General features: G+C 37.0%; 1 protein-coding gene across 1 annotated transcript in view; it reads right to left on the reverse strand.

The window, feature by feature from the left end:
* DCDC1 (doublecortin domain containing 1) overlaps positions 1 to 20,579 on the reverse strand; it is a 435,371-nt gene that overhangs the window by 174,091 nt on the left and 240,701 nt on the right. Inside the window, exon 16 of the mRNA XM_065882422.1 lies at positions 10,556 to 10,616. Coding sequence (XP_065738494.1) covers positions 10,556 to 10,616 — 61 coding nt within the window. The remainder of the gene's footprint in view (positions 1 to 10,555; positions 10,617 to 20,579) is intronic.

Genomic DNA, 20,579 nt, shown 5'->3' on the forward strand with positions numbered 1-20,579 from the left:
AACACCTTGATTTCAGACTTCTGGCCTCCAGAACTGAGAGAGAAAAAATTCCTGCTGTTTTAAGCCAGCCGGTTTACGGTGCTTTTTATAGCAGCCCTGCAAAATTAATACACCATGTATTTTCAGTTTCATTCACCTGAGTAACTTAGCATTTCTGAAATCATCATGGTGGGATTCTGAGGCAAACACTAACAGATACCATGTGATTAGTCTAATTTTTGCCTCTCTTAAATTTTTTTTTATATCAGTTACTTTTAATTCAATGCAATTTAGGCACAAAGGTATACATATTAAAACAGCCTTACAGAGAGTGCCTCCACCTTGGTCAAACACAATCAATGTTGAAATAACTCGTGCGCTCAGGTATCATACAAGTACTTAAATGAAACATTACTATTGCACATTATTAACTTTTCCTTTTAAAGATAATTTATTTTTTAACATCTTTATTGGAGTATAATTGCTTTACAATGTTGTGTTAGTTTCTGCTTTATAACAAAGTGAATCAGCTATACATATACATATATCTCCATATCTCTTCCCTCTGGCATCTCCCTCCCTCCCACACTCCCTATCCCACCCCTCTAGGTGGTCACAAAGCAACGAGCTGATCTCCCGGTGCTATGCAGCTGCTTCCCACTAGCTATCTATTTTACGTTGGGTAGTGTATATATGTCCATGCCACTCTCACTTTGGCACAGCTTACCCTTCCCCCTCCCCATATCCGCAAGTCCATGCTCTAGTAGGTCTGTGACTTTATTCCCGACCTGCCCCTAGGTACTTCATGACCTTTTTTTTTTTTTTAGATTCCATATATATGTGTTAGCATACAGAATTTGTTTTTCTCGTTCTGACTTACTTCACCCTGTATGACAGACTCTAGGTCCATCCACCTCACTACAAATAACTCAATTTCATTTCTTTTTATGGCTGAGTAATAATCCATTGTATATATGTGCCACATCTTCTTTATCCATTCATCTGTCAATGGACACCTAGGTTGCTTCCATGTCCTGGTTATTGTAGAAAGAGCTGCAATGAACATTGTGGTACATGACTCTTTTTGAATTATGGTTTTCTCAGGGTATATGCCCAGTAATGGGATTGCTGGGTAATATGGCACTTTTATTTTTAGTTTTTTAAGGAACCTCCATACTGTTCTCCATAGTGGCTGTATCAATTTACATTCCCAGCAAAAGTACAAGAGGGTTCCCTTTTCTCCACACCCTCTCCAGCATTTATTGGTTGTAGATTTTTTTGATGATGGCCATTCTAACTGGTGTGAGATGGTATCTCATGGTAGTTTTGATTTGCATTTCTCTAATGATTAATGATGTTGAGGATTCTTTCATGTGTTTGTTAGCAATATATCGTCTTTGGAGAAATGGCTATTTAGGTCTTCTGCCCATTTTTGGATTGGGTTGTTTGGTTTTTTTTAATATTGAGCTGTATGAGCTGCTTGTAAATCTTGGAGATTAATCCTTTGTCAGTTGCTTTATTTGCAAGTATTTTCTCCCATTCTGAGGGTTGTCTTTTCATCTTGTTTATGGTTCCCTTTGCTGTGCAAAAGCTTTGAAGTTTCATTAGGTCCCATTTGTTTATTTTTGTTTTTATTTCCATTTCTCTAGGAGGTGGGTCAAAAAGGATCTTGCTGTGATTTATGTCATAGAGTGTTCTGCCTATGTTTTCCTCTAAGAGTTTGATAGTGTCTGGCCCTACATTTAGGCCTTTAATCAATTTTGAGTTTATATTTGTGTATGGTGTTAGGGAGTGTTCTAATTTCATTCTTTTACATGTAGCTGTCCAGTTTTCCCAGCACAACTTATTGAGAGGCTGTCTTTTCTCCATCGTATATTCTTGCCTCCTTTATCAAAAACAAAGTGACCATATGTGCGTGGGTTTATCTCTGGGCTTTCTATCCTGTTCCATTGATCTATATTTCTGTTTTTGTGCCACTACCATACTGTCTTGATTACTGTAGCTTTGTAGTATAGCCTGAAGTCAGGGAGCCTGATTCCTCAAGCTCCGTTTTTCTTTCTCAAGATTTCTTTGGCTATTCAGAGTCTTCTGTGTTTCCATACAAACTGTGAACTTTTTTGTTCTAATTCTGTGAAAAATGCCAGTGGTAGTTTGATAGGGATTGCATTGAATCTGTATATTGCTTTGGGTAGTATAGTCATTTTTACAAGGTTGATTTTTCCAATCCAAGAACATGGTATATCTCTCAATCTATTTGTAACATCTTTAATTTCTTTCATCAGTGTCTTATAGTTTTCTGCATACAGGTCTTCTGTCTCCTTAGGTAGGTTTATTCTTAGGAATTTTATTCTTTTTCTTGCAATGGTAAATGGGAGTGTTTCCTCAATTTCACTTTCAGATTTTTCATCATTAGTGTAGAGGAATGCAAGAGATTTCTGTGCATTAATTTTGTATCCTGCTACTTTACCAAATTCATTGATTAGCTCTAGTAGCTTTCTGGTAGCATCTTTAGGATTCTCTATGTATAGTATCATATCATCTGCAAACAGTGACAGCTTTATTTCTTCTTTTCTGATGTGGATTCTTTTTATTTCCTTTTCTTCTCTAATTGCTGTGGCTAAAACATCCAAAACTATGTTGAATAATAGTGGTGAGAGTGGGCAACCTTGTCTTGTTCCTGATTTTAGTGGAAATGGTTTCAGTTTTTCACTATTGAGGACAATGTTGGCTGTGGGTTTGTCATATATGGCCCTTATTATGTTGAGGTAAGTTCCCTCTATGCCTACTTTCTGGAGGCTTTCTATCGTAAATGGGTGTTGAATTTTGTTGAAAGCTTTTTCTGCATCTATTGAGATTATCATATGGTTTTTATTCTTCAATATGTTAATATGACATATCACATTGATTGATTTGCATATATTGAAGAATTCTTGCATTCCTGGAATAAACCCCACTTGATCATGGTGTATGATCCTTTTAATGTGCTGTTGGATTCTGTTTGCTAGTATTTTGTTGAGGAGTTTTGCATCTAAGTTCATCAGTGATATTGGCCTGTATTTTTCTTTCCTTGTGACATCTTTGTCTGGTTTTGGTATCAGGGTGACGGTGGCCTCGTAGAATGAGTTTGCGAGTGTTCCTCTCTCTGCTATATTTTGGAAGAGTTTGAGAAGGATAGGTGTTAGGTCTTCTCTAAATGTTTGATAGAATTCATCTGTGAAACCATCTGGTCCTGGGCTTTTGTTTGTTGGAAGATTTCTAATCACAGTTTCAATTTCAGTGCTTGTGATTGCTCTTTTATATTTTCTCTTTCTTCCTGGTTCAGTCTCAGAAGGTTGTGCTCTTCTAAGAATTTGTCTGTTTATTCCAGGTTGTTCATATTATTGGCATATAGTTGCTTGTAGTAATCTCTCTTGATCTTTTGTATTTCTGTGGTGTCAGTTGTTACTTCTCTTCTTTCACTTCTAATTCTATTGATTTGAGTCTTCTCCCTTTTTTTCTTGATGAGTCTGGCTAATGGTTTATCAATTTTGTTTATCTTCTCAAAGAACTAGCGTTTAGTTTTAAGGATCTTTGCTATTGTTTCCTTCATTTCTTTTTCACTTATTTCTGATCTGATCTTTATGATTTATTTCCCTCTGTTAACTTCAGGGTTTTTTTGTTCTTTCTGTAATTGCTTCAGGTGTAAGGTTAGGTTGTTTATTTGAGATGTTTCTTGTTTCTTAAGGTAGGATGGTATTGCTATAATCTTCCCTCTTAGAACTGTTTTTGCTGCATCCAATAGGTTTTGGGTCATCTTGTTTTCATTGTCATTTGTTTCTAGGTATTTTTTAACTTCCTCTTTGATTTCTTCAGTGATCTCTTGGTTATTTAGTAGTGTATTGTTTAGCCTCCATGTGTTTGGGGTTTTTTTGTTGTTTTTTTTTTTGCAATACACAGGCCTCTCACTGTTGTGGCCTCTCCCATTGAGGAGCACAGGCTCCAGACACACAGGCTCAGCAGCCATGGCTCACGGGACTAGCCGCTCCGCGGCATGTGGGATCTTCCTGGACCAGGGCACAAACCCGTGTCCCCTGCATTGGCAGGCAGACTCTCAACCACTGTGCCACCAGGGAAGCCCATGTAATTTTTACAGTTTTTTTTCCTGTGATTGATATCCAGTCTCATAGCATTATGGTCAGAAAAGATACTTGATATGATTTCAATTTTCTTAAATTTACCAAGGCTTCATTTGTGACTCAAGATATGATCTATCCTGGAGAATGTTCCATGAGCACTTGAGAAGAATGTGTATTCTGTTGTTTTTGGATGGAATGTCCTATAAATATCAATTAAGTTCATCTTCTTTAATGTATCATTTAAATGTTGTGTTTCCTTATTTATTATCAATTTGGACGATCTGTCCATTGGTGAAAATGGGGTGTTAAAGTCCCCCAATATGATTGTGTTACTGTCAATTTCCCCTTTTATGGCTATGCATTTGCCTTATATATTGAGGTGCTCCTATGTTGGGTGCATAAATATTTACAATTGTTATATCTTCTTCTTGGATTGATCCCTTGATCATTATGTAGTATCCTTCTTCGTCTCTCGTAACAGTCTTTGTTTTAAAGTCTATTTTCTCTGATATGAGTATTGCTACTCCAGCTTTCTTTTGGTTTCCATTTGCATGGAATATCTTTTTCCATCCCCTCACTTTCAGTCTGTATGTGTCCCTAGGTCTGAAGTGGGTCTCTTGTAGACAGCATATATATGGGTCTTGTTTTTGTATCCATTCAGCCAGTCTGTGTCTTTTGGTTGGAGCATTTAATCCATTTACTTGTAAGGTAATTATCAATACGTATGTTTCTATTACCATTTTCTTAATTGTTTTGGGTTTGTTATTGTAGGTCTTTTCCTTCTCTCATGTTTCCTGCCTAGAGCAGTTCCTTTAGCATTTGTTGTAAAGCTGGTTTGGTGGTGCTGAATTCTCTTAGCTTTTGCTTGTCTGTAAAGGTTTTAATTTCTCCATCGAATCTGAATGAGATCTTTGCTGGGTAATCTTGGTTGTAGGTTTTTCCCTTTCATCACTTTAAATATGTCCTGTCACTCCCTTCCGGCTTGCAGAGTTTCTACTGAAAGATCAGCTGTTATACAAGGATTCCCTTGTATGCTATTCATTGTTTTTCCCTTGCTGCTTTTAATATTTTTTCTTTGTATTTAATTTTTGATAGTTTGATTAATATGTGTCTTGGCATGTTTCTCCTTGGATTTAGCCTGTATGGGACTCTCTGCCGTTCCTGGACTTAACTATTTTCTTTCCCATATTAGGAAAAATTTCAACTATAATCTCTTCAAATATTTTCTCAGTCCCTTTCTTTTACTCTTCTTCTTCTGGGACCCCGTTAATTCGAATGTTGGTTCGTTTAATGTTGTCCCAGAGGTCTCTGAGACTGCCCTCAATTCTTTTCATTCTTTTTTCTTTATTCTTCTCTGCAGTAGTTATTTCCACTATTTTATCTTCCAGGTCACTTATCTGTTCTTGTGCCTCAGTTACTCTGCTATTGATTCCTTCTAGAGAATATTTAATTTCATTTATTGTGTTGTCCATCATTGTTTGTTTGCTCTTTAGTTCTTCTAGGTCCTTGTTAAACGTTTCTTGTATTTTCTCCATTCTATTTCTGAGATTTTGGATCACGTTTACTACCATTATTCTGAATCTTTTTCAGGTAGACTGCCTATTTCCTCTTCATTTGTTTGGTCTGGTGGGTTTTTACCTTGCTCCTTCATCTGCTGTGTGTTTCTCTGTCTTTTTATTTTGCTTACCTTACTGTGTTTGGGGTCTCCTTTTTGCTGGCTGCAGGTTCGTAGTTCCTATTGTTTTTGGCGTCTGCCCGCAGTGGCTTAGGTTGGTTCAGTGGGTTGTGTAGGCTTCCTGGTGGAGGGGACCAGCGCCTGTGTTCTGGTGGATGAGGCTGGATCTTGTCTTTCTGGTGGGCAGGTCCGCATCTGGTGGTGTGTTCTGGGGTGTCTGTGACCTTATTATGATTTTAGGCAGCCTCTCTGCTAATGGGTGGGGTTGTTTTCCTGTCTTGCTAGTTGTTTGGCATAGGGTGTCCAGCACTGTAGCTTGCTGGTCGTTGAGTGGAGCTGGGTCTTGGCATTGAGATGGAGATCTCTTGGAGATTTTCGCTTTTGATGTTACATGGAGCTGGGAGGTCTCTGGTGGAGTAATGTCCTGAACTCGGCTCTCCCACCTCAGAAGCACAGGCCTGATGCCTGGCTGGAGCACTGTCATCCAAACGGCTCAGAGTAAAAGGGAGAAAAAAAGGAAGAAAGGAAAAAATAAAATAAAGGTATTAAAATAAATAATAGAAAATAATTATTAAAAATTTTTTAAATTTAAAAAGTAATAAAAAAACAAAAGAAAGAAGAGAGCAACCATACCAAAAAACAAATCCACCAATGATAGCAAGCGCTAAAAACTATATTAAAAAAAACAACGGGGCCTCCCTGGTGGCGCAGTGGTTGAGAGTTCTCCTGCCAATGCAGGGGGCGCGGGCTCGTGCCCCGGTCCAGGAGGATCCCACATGCCGCAGAGCAGCTGGGCCCGTGAGTCATGGCTGCTGGGCCTGTGCGTCCAGAGCCTCTGCTCGGCGGCGGGAGAGGCCACAGCAGTGAGAGGCCCGTGTACCGCACAAAAAAAGCAAAACAAAACAAAAAAAACCCCCGACACACAGAACCCTAGGACAAATGGTAAAAGCAAAGCTATACAGACAAAATCACACACAGAAGCATACACATACACACTCACAAAAAGAGAAAAAGGGAAAAAATATATATATATCATTGCTCCCAAAGTCCACCGCCTCAATTTTGGGATGATTCGTTGTCTATTCAGGTATTCCACAGATGCACATACATCAAGCTGATTGTGGAGATTTAATCCGGTGCTCCTGAGGGTGCTGGGAGAGATTTCCCTTTCTCTTGTTTGATCGCACAGCTCCTGGGGTTCAGCTTTGGATTTGGACCCACCTCTGCGTGTAGGTAGCCTGAGGGCATTTGTTCCCCGCTCAGACAGGAGGGGTTAAAGGAGCAGCTGATTGGGGTCTGTGGCTCACTCAGGCCAGAGGGAGGTAGGGGTACAGATGCGGCGTGAGCCTACGGCGGCAGAGGCCGGCGTGACGTTGCACCAGCCTGAGGCCCACCGGGCGTTCTCCCGGGAAAGTTGTGCCTGGTACCCGGGACCCTGGCAGTGGCGGGCTACACAGGCTCCTGGGAGGGGAGGTGTGGATAGTGACCTGTACTTGCACACAGGCTTCGTGGTGGCGGCAGCAGCAGCCTTAGCATGCCATGCCCGTCTCTGGGAGTCCGCGCTGATAGCCGCGGCTCACGCCTGTCTCTGGAGCTCCTTTAAGCGGCGCTCTTAATCCCCTCTCCGCACGCACCAGGAAACAAAGAGGGAAGAAAAGGTCTCTTGCCTCTTGGCAGCTCCAGATTTTTTCCCGGACTCCCTCCCGGCTAGCCGTGGCGCACTAGCCCCCTTCAGGCTGTGTTCACGCTGCCAGTCTTCTCCCTGAGCTCTGATCAAAGTCCGAGCCTCAGCTCGCAGCCCCGCCCGCCCCGGCGGGTGAGCAGACAAGCCTCTCGGGCTGGTGAGTGCCGGTTGGCACCGATCCTCTGTGCAGGAATCTCTGCACTTTGCCCTCCGCACCCCTGTTGCTGCGCTCTCCTCCGCGGCTCCGAAGCTTCCCCCCCTCTGCCACCCGCAGTCTCTGCCCGCGAAGGGGCTTCTAGCGTGTGGAAACCTTTCCTCCTTCACAGCTCCCTCCCACTGGTGCAGGTCCCGTCCCTATTCTTTTGTGTCTGTTTTTTCTTTTGCCCTACCCAGATACGTGGGGAGTTTCTTGCCTTTTGGGAAGTCTGAGGTCTTCTGCCAGTGTTCAGTAGGTGTTCTGTAGGGGTTGTTCCACATGTAGATGTATTTCTGATGTATCTGGGGGGAAGAAGGTGATCTCCACGTCTTACTCTTCCGCCATCTTGAAGCTCCTCCCCTGCCTCTCTTAAATCTTGATGATTAATATTCCATTTAGACTTGGAATCACAGTACAGTAAGGAAATCTTGAGAACTCAAGGACAATCTCATTTTATTAAAGCAAACTTTTTAAATTGAAGTATAGTATAGTTGACTTACAATATTACATTAGCTTCAGGTGTATGACACAGTAATTACAAATACAATACACATAACAGAAGAATACAAAAATCGTAAGTGTACATTCAACCCATTTTCACATAGTGAATACCTGTTTAACTAACCACCTAGGTCGAGAAAGGGAACAACACACCTAAGTGCTCCTCACGGCCCCTTTTACTCCCTAACCTCCTTCAGCTATATCCACTCTCCTAACTTCTAACACGATATTTTTGTTGCTTGCCTGGTATTAAAATTTAAACAACTGCAGTCATGCATTGTGTATTCTCCTGGTTTCTTTTGTTCAGCATTATATTTGCGAGACTCATATATATCGTTATATGTAATTGTAATTTGTCCATAGGCATTGCTATCCTCCAGGGTCAGAAAACTGTGGCCTGTGAGCCAAATATGACCAACCATTTGTTTCTGTAAATAAAGGTTTATTGAAACACAGCCACACCTTTTCTACAGCTGCTTTCATGCTACAAAGGCAGAGTTAAGAAGTTGGGACAGAGATCATATCACTCACCAAGCTCCAAATATTTAATATCTGGCCCTTTACCGAAGTTTTCCATCTCTGTTATATAGTATTTCATTGAATATATATACCACATTTTATTTATCCATTCTGCTGATAAGCATTTCAGTAATTTCCACACTGAGGCACTACAATTAGTGCTGTTAACACTTTGGTAGATATATTTTTCCTTAAGATATGTTAGCTATTTCTGTCTAGCATTAAACTAATAGAGGAATTGCTGGGCTGCATAAACATGCTCAACTTTAGTAGATATTGCCAGTTTTCCAAAGTGCCATCTCTTCATTTTAATAAATTAGAAAGCTGATGTGGATATCGAAAAGATATCTGCACGCCCATGTTTATTGCAGCATCACTCACAACAGCCAAGATATGAAAGCAACCTAGGTGTCCATCAATGGATGAAGGAATAAAGAAAAAAACACTGGCAGTACATTATTTGCCATCAGTCTTAGCGATATTTTTTGGATATGTCTCCTCAGGCAAGGGAGACTAAGAGGTACAAATGTCCAGTTACAAAATAAATGAGTCACAGGTATGAAATGTACAGTGTGAAGAATACAGTCAATAATAATATAATATTTTTGTATGGTGACAGATGGTAAGTAGACTTACGGTGATCATTTTGTAATGTATAGAAACATCAAATCACTATGTTGTGCATCAGGAACTAACATAGGGTTGTAGTTAATTATACTTCTAGACAAACAAACAAACAAACAAATTCATAGAAAACCAGATGAGATTTGCAGAAGTGGGGAGTAGGGAGAGGGGGAAGTGGTCAAAAGGTACAAACTTTCAGTTATAAGATAAATAAGTACTAGGGATTTAATGCACAATATGATAAATATAATTAATACTACTGTTTGTTATATATGAAACTTGCTAAGAGTGGGGATCCCAAAATTTCTCATCAGAAGGAAAATTTTCTTTTATCTTGTGTCTACATGAGATGATGGATGTTCACTAAACTCACTGTGGTCATCATTTCATGATGTATGTAAGTCAAATCAGTACGCTGTACACCTTAAACTTATACAGTGCTGTATGTCAACGATATCTCAATAAAACTGGAAAGAAAATAAATAAAATAAGATACTATTTATGGCCTACCAGAAAAAAATGTGATACACACACACACATACACACTCAACGGAATATTATTAAGCCATGAGAAAGAGGGAAATTTTGCCATTTATGACAATATGGATGAACCTTGAGGGCATTATGCTGAGTGAGATTAAGTCAGACAGAGAAAGACAAATACTGTATGATATCATATGTGGAATCTGAAAAAGCTGAATGTGAAGAAACAGAGAGAAGAATGGTGGTTACCAGGGGCTGGGGGGGTGGAGGAATTCGGGAGATGTTGTTTAAGGGCACAAACTTGCAACTAGTAGATAAATAAGTTCTGGAGATCTAATACACAACAGAGTGATTATGTGACATGATAGAGGTGTTAGCTAATGCTATGGGGTAATCGTATTACAATATATATGTAACAAAGCAGCATGTTGTACACCTTAAAGTTATACAATGTTACGTGTCAATTATAGCTCAATTCTTTAGAATAATAAATCTATTTTAAAAATAGAAGAAAGGAAACTGATGCCCGAAAATGCTAGGTTGTATCATAGTGATGAATTAGAGAAAACTATATTTGGCTTTGGAAAACTTGTTTTAAAGTCAAGCAAAACCTCAGAGGAAAGTGTTAAGTTAAACTGAGTTAAATTCTACATTTCTGGGAACAGAGTGAAATCATTTGTTCAGAAAAAAGCATTTCTGGATCTCAACAATAGACAGTGCATTTTATAAGAATCTGAAAAAAGAAAAATTAGGAATAAAGCTGTGCTCATGGTCCTTACCTTAGAATAAATGCAACCATCAGTTCCAAACACCCACTTCTGAGAATCATCTCCTTTATGTCTGTAATGAAAATGTAATTTAGAGATTGACGACTCTTCCCTACACTGAAATGTTTTGTAGGTTTCAAGTAGAAGTATCGTTTTCCACACAGCCTGGCAGGAGGACTGCACACACTCTGAGGATTCTGCCATTCTACTACCATCACTGCTACCTCAGCAGCTAAAGCCTCTCCTAAGACAACTAATTTCTTTGGTACCCAAAGTGCTGTGGGGTCTGTGAGTGTGCACACATGTGCACGTGTGTATGTGTATAACCAATGACAACAGTGATTAAGAGTTTTAGAGAATAAATAGGATCAATAAGAATATTCTAGAAATTTCCATCCCCAAAAATGATCCTCTGTGAGACAGGAAGAAGGGGACTTAATTAAATATAAGGTTTGAGAGGATGGGATGGGAAAAGATACCATGGAAAATTAGGAACCTCAGGGACCTGTTTCTGAAACAGCCAGGAAGTTTTGTTAAGGAATATCAAATTTTCTGAGCTAAGTCTGAGTAAGAAAGAAAAACTAAAATGTGATGAAGCTAATCATGCCTAAATTAACTAATCATGTATTTATTAATATTTAGAAACCTTACAAAGAGAGGACAAATGAATTAAATTAAGTGTAATGGGATGTTAAACAAGACTTTTCCTACTGCCTCTGAGACTTGACAGAAGCATAAGTGGTTGAGAATAAGAGGTGTCAGTTAATGCTCTATTCTAAAGCAAAGGGCTGTATGATCTGGGCAGAACATGCAAAGGCAGCAGTCCAAAAGTGGTTCAGCGCACATTAGCCTTTCACCTACACCCAGGTTATATAAGAAAATGTGAAAAACTCTTGGGCATGTTGGGATGGGTGCTTAATAATAATGGTCTCCAGGCCCCTCTCCTGTGGGATTTTGATTCTGAAGGTCTGGATCCCCAGAAATCTACATTAGCAGGTATTGCAGGTGATTCCAATCATAAGAATTCTGGGGGATTTGGATGTTTGTGGTCTATCTAAGACATCTGCAATTCATAATATAGTGATGCTAATGGTCAAAATCTGTAAAATTCTGAATTTTGTCTTTTAATTGGATTCTAGTGTTAGCTTGAGGATAAAATGATTAGACAAACATAAATTATGTCGGTTTCAGTTTTGATTTTCTGAACTTGCAGCACCTTTTCTCAAAGATTAATACAACAGGAGAGATGTCTACCAGATTAGCAACAGTGTGAGGGCCGAGATCACATGTATCCTTAGAGCTGAGCACAGTGCCAAGTATATGATAGGAGATAAAGATATCTTTGAATAATAGAAATGTGATCTGCAAAAAGAAACGAATCGATATGCTATTCACCTGAAACTAACACAATATTGTAAATCAGCCATACTTCAATTAAGAGAAATGTGAATAAGATGTCAAAATGTTATCACGCTAAAAATAATAAGGCCATCATGAAAAATGTTTTGAATTTAATATATGACAATTTAGGGGATTTAAACAATCTTCTTAGAGATAGCTAAAGAACATAAATTATACCTTGGTTAAGAAAATCAATAATACTGAAACAAATACATATATCCTAGCATTTCTTAAATTTTAGCACAGCTTAAATTCTGTTCAAGCATGTATTTTCCTAAGAAATTTTACTAACAACATGTAGTTTTATATTATCTATAAGCCCTTTGAGCTTACTAGTAATTTTCCCAATCAGGAGTCTATATATATATCCATAAATGTCACCTTTTAATTTTACTGAAGCTATAAAAAACAAATCTCAATTGTGGTGCAGGATGAGAAATATATCATTCTAGTGTATAATAACTTCTTCAAAAAATAAAATTCCTACAAACAAAAGTGCATCTGTTTATTTTTCAAGACATTTTATATATAAAGAAATCAAATTTAGATTTAATATGCAACATTGCTCATACGGGACTGAATTAGAGAATGATGTCATAGAATTTCCTCTTCCTGGTCAGCAAGTGCCAAACTGAAAAGATTTTGTATAAAGAAACCAAAAGTTTTTTTAAAAATCCATAACAATATCAATAATGAGAGGAGGGAAAAAGAAGCAGTATTCTATCCAAGAATCAGAGTCATAAAGATCACGGCATGTGCTGAACTAAGGATGAGAGGCCTAAGTTCTGGTCCTGGATCTCACATTAACTAGATATGTGACCTTTCATAGGCCACTTAGTCTGTAGTGGCCGTGGAATTTCTTATAATAATAATGATATTGTCATTATCATATCATCATCATAATCACAATCACCACCACCAATACCAAAACTACTACTATAGTATTATTAAAGAGGGGTTTGGAGTAGATGCTCTTTGGAGTCCTTCCTTCTCTGAAAGCATATGACTTCCAAAACTATTTGGTCACTCTCACTTTACAGGTGAGGAAACTGCCTGGGAAATTTGCTCACATAACCCCACTGAGCATGTACATTATAGTAGTCCTATCAGAAATCTATAAAACGTGTGTGTGTACACATATTTTTTTCCTTTGAAATATTCCATTTATCAGATGGTATGAGCAAGAAGGCAGCTCATCCCCACAGTTCAGTTTGGGGGAAATTTCATAGGCTAATGCTTATCGTTTCCCAGTTAACTGTAAGGAAGACCATCATCATGCTTCACAATTACAAATCTGTTTTCCCAGGCAGCTTCGTATGGCTCTGGTATCTTCCAATGCTATCTGGACCAAAAGTAGGATCTATAGAGAAAATTGAAAGGGATTTCCCCTCCATGATTATTAACAGGGTAAGAGTAGAGAAAAGAAATTTGATTAATCAATCCACACATTGTGAAGTTACACATGGACAATTTTCTATTTGATGTTGACATTTCTAATTGTGTTAGCTATATGTCTGAATATTACTTAAAAGTCCAATGCATGGTAAACAGTTCTTTCTGCATTATGTACTTGCTAGAGTCTGTCACTCTAATCCAACTCTTAGCCTCCTAGACTTTAAAAATTGAAAAAGGAGATGATTTTCAATCTCTGATTACCTAGTGATGTGCTATCAGTTTACCTGTTTGTCTTTCCATCTTGGCATCTAGCATTACACAGCTACTCTTGTTGGCTGTATTTAATGGTGTCCTTAAAGCAGTGTTTGTTTAGCCTAGTCTAGATTAGTGTTGGCCAGTTATCATTTAATTTCCAGTAAGACCTAAATGGGAAGAAAAGTAAATTCAAAAACCCATAACTGAAAGATTAACATTGAAATAAGGAAGACAACAAAGATTACCAGACAGGTAATAGAGATAAATGAAGCAGGCTAGAGCTAACGTGAGGGCTGCTACTAGGAATGGTGGAGAATAGAGCAAACTGGAGGGTATGTGTTCCATCCAAAGGAGGAATCTGTTCCTGTATTTTTGGTGTCATAAGAGAATGAAAGTTCAGTGTTGCACATTCTGATTTTTTCAAGAAAGGCCAGTAGTATGTAATTTTTGTGTGTGAAATCTCCCTATTTCTATACGCTCATAACTAATTAAAAATATTATAATAATGTGCAGATCAAACAAAGTCTACAGGTCCCTAGTTTTTACTCTCTATAATCAAAACTCTGTGTGGAGATGGATGTGTGTGTGTGTGTGTGTGTGTGTGTATTGCTTCAATTACCAATAGTTTATGAATTTAACACTAAAGGCTAGATCCTACAATCCACATTCTTTAAAAATGAAGCAAAATCAAGATTAAATGATGGCCTAAAAAAATGTTTGATTCAATTGGTTTATCTAATTGATGTCCCAAATATCTTTTAGAAAGAAGCATCTTTGATTTTGAGGTTTATGATTTTTATAATTTTTACGATTTTGAGATCAACTGATAATGACATTGATTTGTCTTTCATTCACTCATGGTCAGATACACATCACAGAAAAAATATTAAAAAGACAAATACGTGCAAGCACTTGTTATATTGAATAAGGATAAGATGAGTGACACCAAGTGAGACATAACTGAACTAATGAGGCATGATATGTTTACAATATTCTTTGTGAGTTGTCAGGTTGCTACTTTAAGTGCTAGTTCTATTATTTTTAGCATATAAAAGGCAATGTCTTAATTCATAGCTTTTGTTAAAATCACAGTATACTAGTTGGGAGAACAGGAAAAAAATTTTGTCTCTAAAAGTTGCTGTCACACGAGGATATTTATTGTTATATAATGAAATATGGTTGTATTAAAAAAAAATAAACCACACAGGCACTTCAGATGCTCTGGAAAAGATAAAACATATTCAAAAGTATATACCCAGAGGTGAGTGAGCTCTAAAAATCCTGGCCCTTAGATTTTGTTTCTCAGATAAAGGCAAGTTGCATCAATTTTCCTGCCCATCTTAGCTTCCTCCTTCTCTTCCTTGCTCTCTTCTTTCTTTCATTTCTAAATTAAACCAAATCTTTTCTTGTAAATAGAGATTTTTCAAGTTAAACTTACTACAGTTTTTTGTTTGTTTGTTTTTTTAATCATCTTTTTCCTTTCCCAAGCTCTTTTCTCTACAGGCAACAAGGACACTGAGTTTGTGGCTTCAGTCCCACCCAATTCCATGACAATCCTGGCCAGAGTAGGAAGTAACCTCAGGGACCTATCACCAGAACAGCACTAGCTTCAGTATCCAGTGAGCCCAGGGAGAACCCTGGGCATGAAGAACATGTTCATCAAGCTACTTATAACCTTTCCAAACACCTGCCATTTTTACCTAGACTACTGATCACACTGAGTAGTCTTCCCTCACCATTTCCCTCTAAAATAACCACTTAGTTATTCCTCACCCATCATTTTGATTTTTGTTTGTTTTTTCCTCAGGATTTTTTATTTTTTTGTACTTTCTAAAAACAACTTTATTGAGAAGTAACTGACAATATTATAAAATATTATACAATTGACAGGCACATATTTAAAGTGTAAAATTTGCTAAGTTTTGAAACATGTCTACACATGTTAAGGCACCACAACAATCAAGATAATGAACGTACATCCATATCCATCACCCCCCCAAAAATCGCCTCCAAAGTTTCCATGTGACCCTTTGTAATCACGTCCTCCTGTCCCTCCCCACCTTCCTATCTCTAGGCAAACACGGATCTTCTTCCTAGATTAGTTTGCACTTTCTAAAGTTTTATATAAATGGAATCAAACAATATATATGCTTTACAGGTTTTGTTCCTTTCCCTTAATTATTTTGAGATTCACCCACATTGTTGTGTGAACCAAGAGTTAGCTCCTTTTTATTGCTAAGTAATATTTTCTATATGATACACCATACTTTATCTATTCACCTATGGATGGACATTTTGGTTGTTTCCAGTTTTTACTTTTGGCTTTAGAAATAAAGTTGCTATAAACACCCATGTACAAGTCTTCATAAGGACACATGCTTTCATATCCCTTGCATAAATTTCTCAGAGTGGCTGGGCAATAAGGTACAGACATGTATATATACCTGTATATGTGTGCGTGTGTGTGTATATACAGACATGTATATACCTGTATATGTGTGCGTGTGTGGGTATGTGTGTGTGTGTATGTATATATATACATACACACACTTGTATATATATATGTATATTATATATATATATACACACCTATACATGTATATTTTAGTATCATTTTCCAAAGTTACTGAACCATTTATATTTCTACCAACAATGTTGAAACCATGTACCAATTATGAGAGTTACAGTTATTCCACATCTTCACCAGCACTCAGTATGGTCAGCATTTTAAACACTGGACCTTCTATTACATATGTAGTGGTACTGCATTTTAGGTGTATTTTGCATTCCCCTAATGATTAGCATCTTTTCATATGCCAACCATATATTTTCCTTGTTACAGTATTTGCCCAAATCATTTATCTGCCCATGTTTTCTTGAGTTGTGTGTATTTTTCAAATATATATTATTTGAAAATATTTCTCCTTGTGGAAAGTTTGTCTTGTCATTCTCTTAACAATGTCTTTCAAAGAGCAGAGTCTTAATTTTAGTGAAGTCCAATTTATCAATTTATATTTTTGTGGATCATGCTTTTGATGTTATATCTAAGAAAGTTTGACTAATACAAGATCAAAAATATTTTCTCTTATGTTTTTGTCTAAAATATTCAGTTTTAGTTTTTACATTTTAAACCTATAATCCATTTTGAGTTAATTACTGTTTATTGTATGACATATGGATCAAAGGGTTTTTTTGCATATGTATATCCAATTATTCCATCACTGTCAAAAAATAAATCCTTTCTCCACTGAATTTCTCTTACAATTTCATAAAAAATCAATTGACCATATATGTGTGGATATATTTCTGGATGATCGATTCTGTTCTATTGATCTAATTGTCTACTTTGGTGCCAATAGCACACCATTTTTCACAGCTATCATTTTATAAGTCGAGGTCAGGTCATTTTTTTCTTCTTTTTGAAAATTGTTTTGCCTATTTTAGGTCCTTTGCATTTCTATATGGATTTTAAAATCAGCTTGATAGCTTTTATAAATGAGCATGCTGGGCTTTTTATTGAGATTGCATTAAATCTATAGATCAATTTGAGGAGAATGGACATCATAACTATGTAGTCTTTCAATCTATGAACACAGTATATCCCTGCATCTATTTAGGTCTTTTTTAATTTTACTCAGCAATGTTTTGAAGTTTTCAATAACCAAGTCTTGTACATATTTTATCTGATTCATATTTAAGTATTTCATACTTTTGATGTTATTGTAATTGGTATTTAAAATTTTCAATTTCTAAAATTGTTGCTAGTACATAGGAATACAAGTAATATATGTATTGATTTCAAGCTCTCAAACTCGCTAAACTCATTTATTAATTCTAGAAATTTTTTGTTGGTTACATAGGATATTCTACATAGATAATCACACCATTTGAAAATAAAGATAGTTTTACTTCTTCAATTCGTATCAGACGTCCTTTTTTTCTTTTCCTTTTCTTGTTATACTGGCTAAAGGCTTCCACGCAATGCTGAATAGGTGAGAATGGACAAATTTGTCTTGTTCCTGACTTTAGGAGGAACCATTTGCTCTTTCATCATTAAGTATGATGCTAGATGTAGGTTTTTCATAGATGAGGTTTGTCATACTCATAAAGTTCCCTTCTATTCAGCTTTCCAAAAGTTTTCATTAGGAGGGGATGCTGACTCTTGTTAAAAGATTTTTCTATATCAATTTGATGTTCATGATTTTTTCCTTTTCAGTCTGCCAATATGGTGATTTACATTGATTTTCAAATGCTAAATCAACCTTACTTTCCTGGGGTAAGCCCAACTTGATCATGATGTATTATCTTTTTTATATATTATTGTATTCAATTTGTTAAAATGTTAAGTTTTTTGTATTTATGTTCACGAGGGATATTGGTCTATGATTTTCTTTTCCTGTAATGTCTTTTTGCCTGTTTTTTGTTATCAGAGTAATGCTGCCTCACAGGATGAGCTGGGAAGTAGTCCATCTTCTTCCATCTTCTGTGTGAGAATATGGAGAACTGGCATTATTTTTTCCTAAAATGTTTGGTAGAATTCCCCAGTGAAGCTAGCGAAACCATCTGGACCTGAGGTTTTCTTTGTGGGAAGGTTTTCAACTAAAATTTTAATTTCTTTAAGAGATATACGACTATTAATTACCTATTTCTTCTTGAGTAGACATTGGTAGTTTGTGCCCTTTAAGGAATTGGTCCTTATCACCTCAGTTGGCAAATTTATTGGCACATCTTTGTTCAGAATATTCCCTATTATTCCTTTAATAACTGTGTGATATCAACTCTCTCATTCCTGATACTGGTAATTTGTGTCCTTTCACTTATTCCCTGAACAGTCTGGCTAGAGGTTTATCAGTTTCTTTGATCTTTAAAACAAAAACAAACACCCAGCTTTTGGTTTTCTTGATTTTTCTCTTTTTTCCTGTCTTCTATTTCATTGCTATCCACTCGAACTTTTACTATTTTCTGTCTTCTGGTTACTTTGAGTTTGATTTGCTCTTCGTACTCTCGTTTCCTAAAATGGAAGCTGAGGTCACTGATTTGATATCATTCTTCTTTTCTTACATATGCATTTATATAAATTTCCTTCTAAGAACTTCAGTAGCATCCCACAGTTTTTAATATGTGTGTTTTCATTTTCATTCAGTTCAAAATACTTGCTAATTTCCATTTTGATATCTTCTTTGCTCCATGGGTTATTTAGAAATGTGTTACTTTTGTCCAAATATTTGGGGGTTTTCCAGAAAGCTATCTGCTATTTTTTTATTTAAGTATAGTTGATTTACACTGTTATGTTAACTTCTGCTGTACAGCAAAGTGATTCAGTTATACATATATACATTCTTTTTTATGTTCTTTTCCATTATGGTTTATCACAAGGATATTAAATACAGTTCCCTGTGCTATACAGTAGGACCTTGTTGTGAAAGCTATCTGCTATGGATTTCTAATATAACTCCATTATGGCCAGAGAACGTTTATAATACTTAAATTCTGTTAAGGTATTGAGACTTGTTTTATAGCTAGAATATAGTCCATTCTGTTTAATATACTGTTACTTTAAATGAATACGTCTTTTTGTTATTGAGTGCATTCTTCTATAAGTATTAACTCGGTCAAGTTGATTGATAGTGTTGTTCTAGTCTTCTGTATGCTTACAGATTTCTCCTCACTTGTTCTATTAATTATTGAAATAGGATATTGTTATTGCTGACTACAGTTGTAGATTTTTCTCTTTTTCACAGCAGTTCTATCGGCTTTCACTTCATGTATTTTGAAGCTGTGCTATGAGGTGAACAAACATATAGGATTGCTAAGTCTTCTTGATGAACTAATCCCTTAATCATTATGAAGTGACCCTCTTTATCCCTGGAATATTCTTTGCACTGAAGTCTACTTTGTCTGATATTAATTTAGTCATTCTGGCTTTCTTTGGATTAGTTTTATCATTGCATACATTTTTCATGCATTTACTTTTAACCTATTGTGTCTTTATATTTAAAGTGGGTTATTGGGACTTCCCTGGTAGCACAGTGGTTAAGAATTCACCTCCCAATGCAGGGGACACAGGTTCGACCCCTGGTCAGGGTACTAGATCCCACGTGCATGGCACAACTAAGAGTTCACATGCCACAACTAAGGAGCCCACCGGCCACAACTAAGACTTGGCACAATGCAAAATAAATAAAATTTTAAAAAATGGATTTAAAAAAAGTGGGTTATTTGTAGGTCAGCATATAGATGGATCTTGCTTTTTTATCTAATCTGACAGTGCCTGACTTTTAAATGGGGTGTTTAGATTATTTACATCTAATGCAATTATTAACACATGGGTTTAAATCTACAATCTTGTTATTTATTCTCTCTTTGTCCTGTTTTTTGTTTCCCTTTCCATCTTTACCTGTCTTCTTTCACATTAACTGAGTATTTTTTAATTATTTCATTTTATCAACTTTTTTGGCTTGTTAGACATATAACTCTTTGTTATATTATTTTAGCTTCAGGATCCCTCATAAACATCTTTAATTTACCAGTCTACTTTCAATTGATATCATACCACTTGACAAATATAGTATAAGAACTTTTCTTCAGGCTTCCCTGGTGGTGCAGTGGTTGGAAACCCGCCTGCCAATGCAGGGAACATGGGTTCGAGCCCTGGTCCAGGAAGATTCCCACATGCCATGGAGCAACTAAGCCCATGCACCACAACTACTGAGCCTGCACTCTAGAGCCCACGTGCCACAACTACTGAGCCTGCATGCCACAACTACTGAAGCCCACACGCCTAGAGCCTGTGCTCCACAACAAGAGAAGCCACTGCAATGAGAAGCCCATGCACCGCAACAAAGAGTAGCCCCTGCTCGCTGCAACTAGAGAAAGCCTGCACACAGCAACAAAGACCCAACGCAGTCAAAAATAAATTAATTAATTAACTAAAACAAAAAAAAGACCCTTTCTTCCATTTCTCTTATTGGCATTTGTACGGCTG

Source organism: Phocoena phocoena, chromosome 8 (genome assembly GCF_963924675.1).
Source record: "Phocoena phocoena chromosome 8, mPhoPho1.1, whole genome shotgun sequence".
NCBI lineage: Eukaryota > Metazoa > Chordata > Mammalia > Artiodactyla > Phocoenidae > Phocoena > Phocoena phocoena.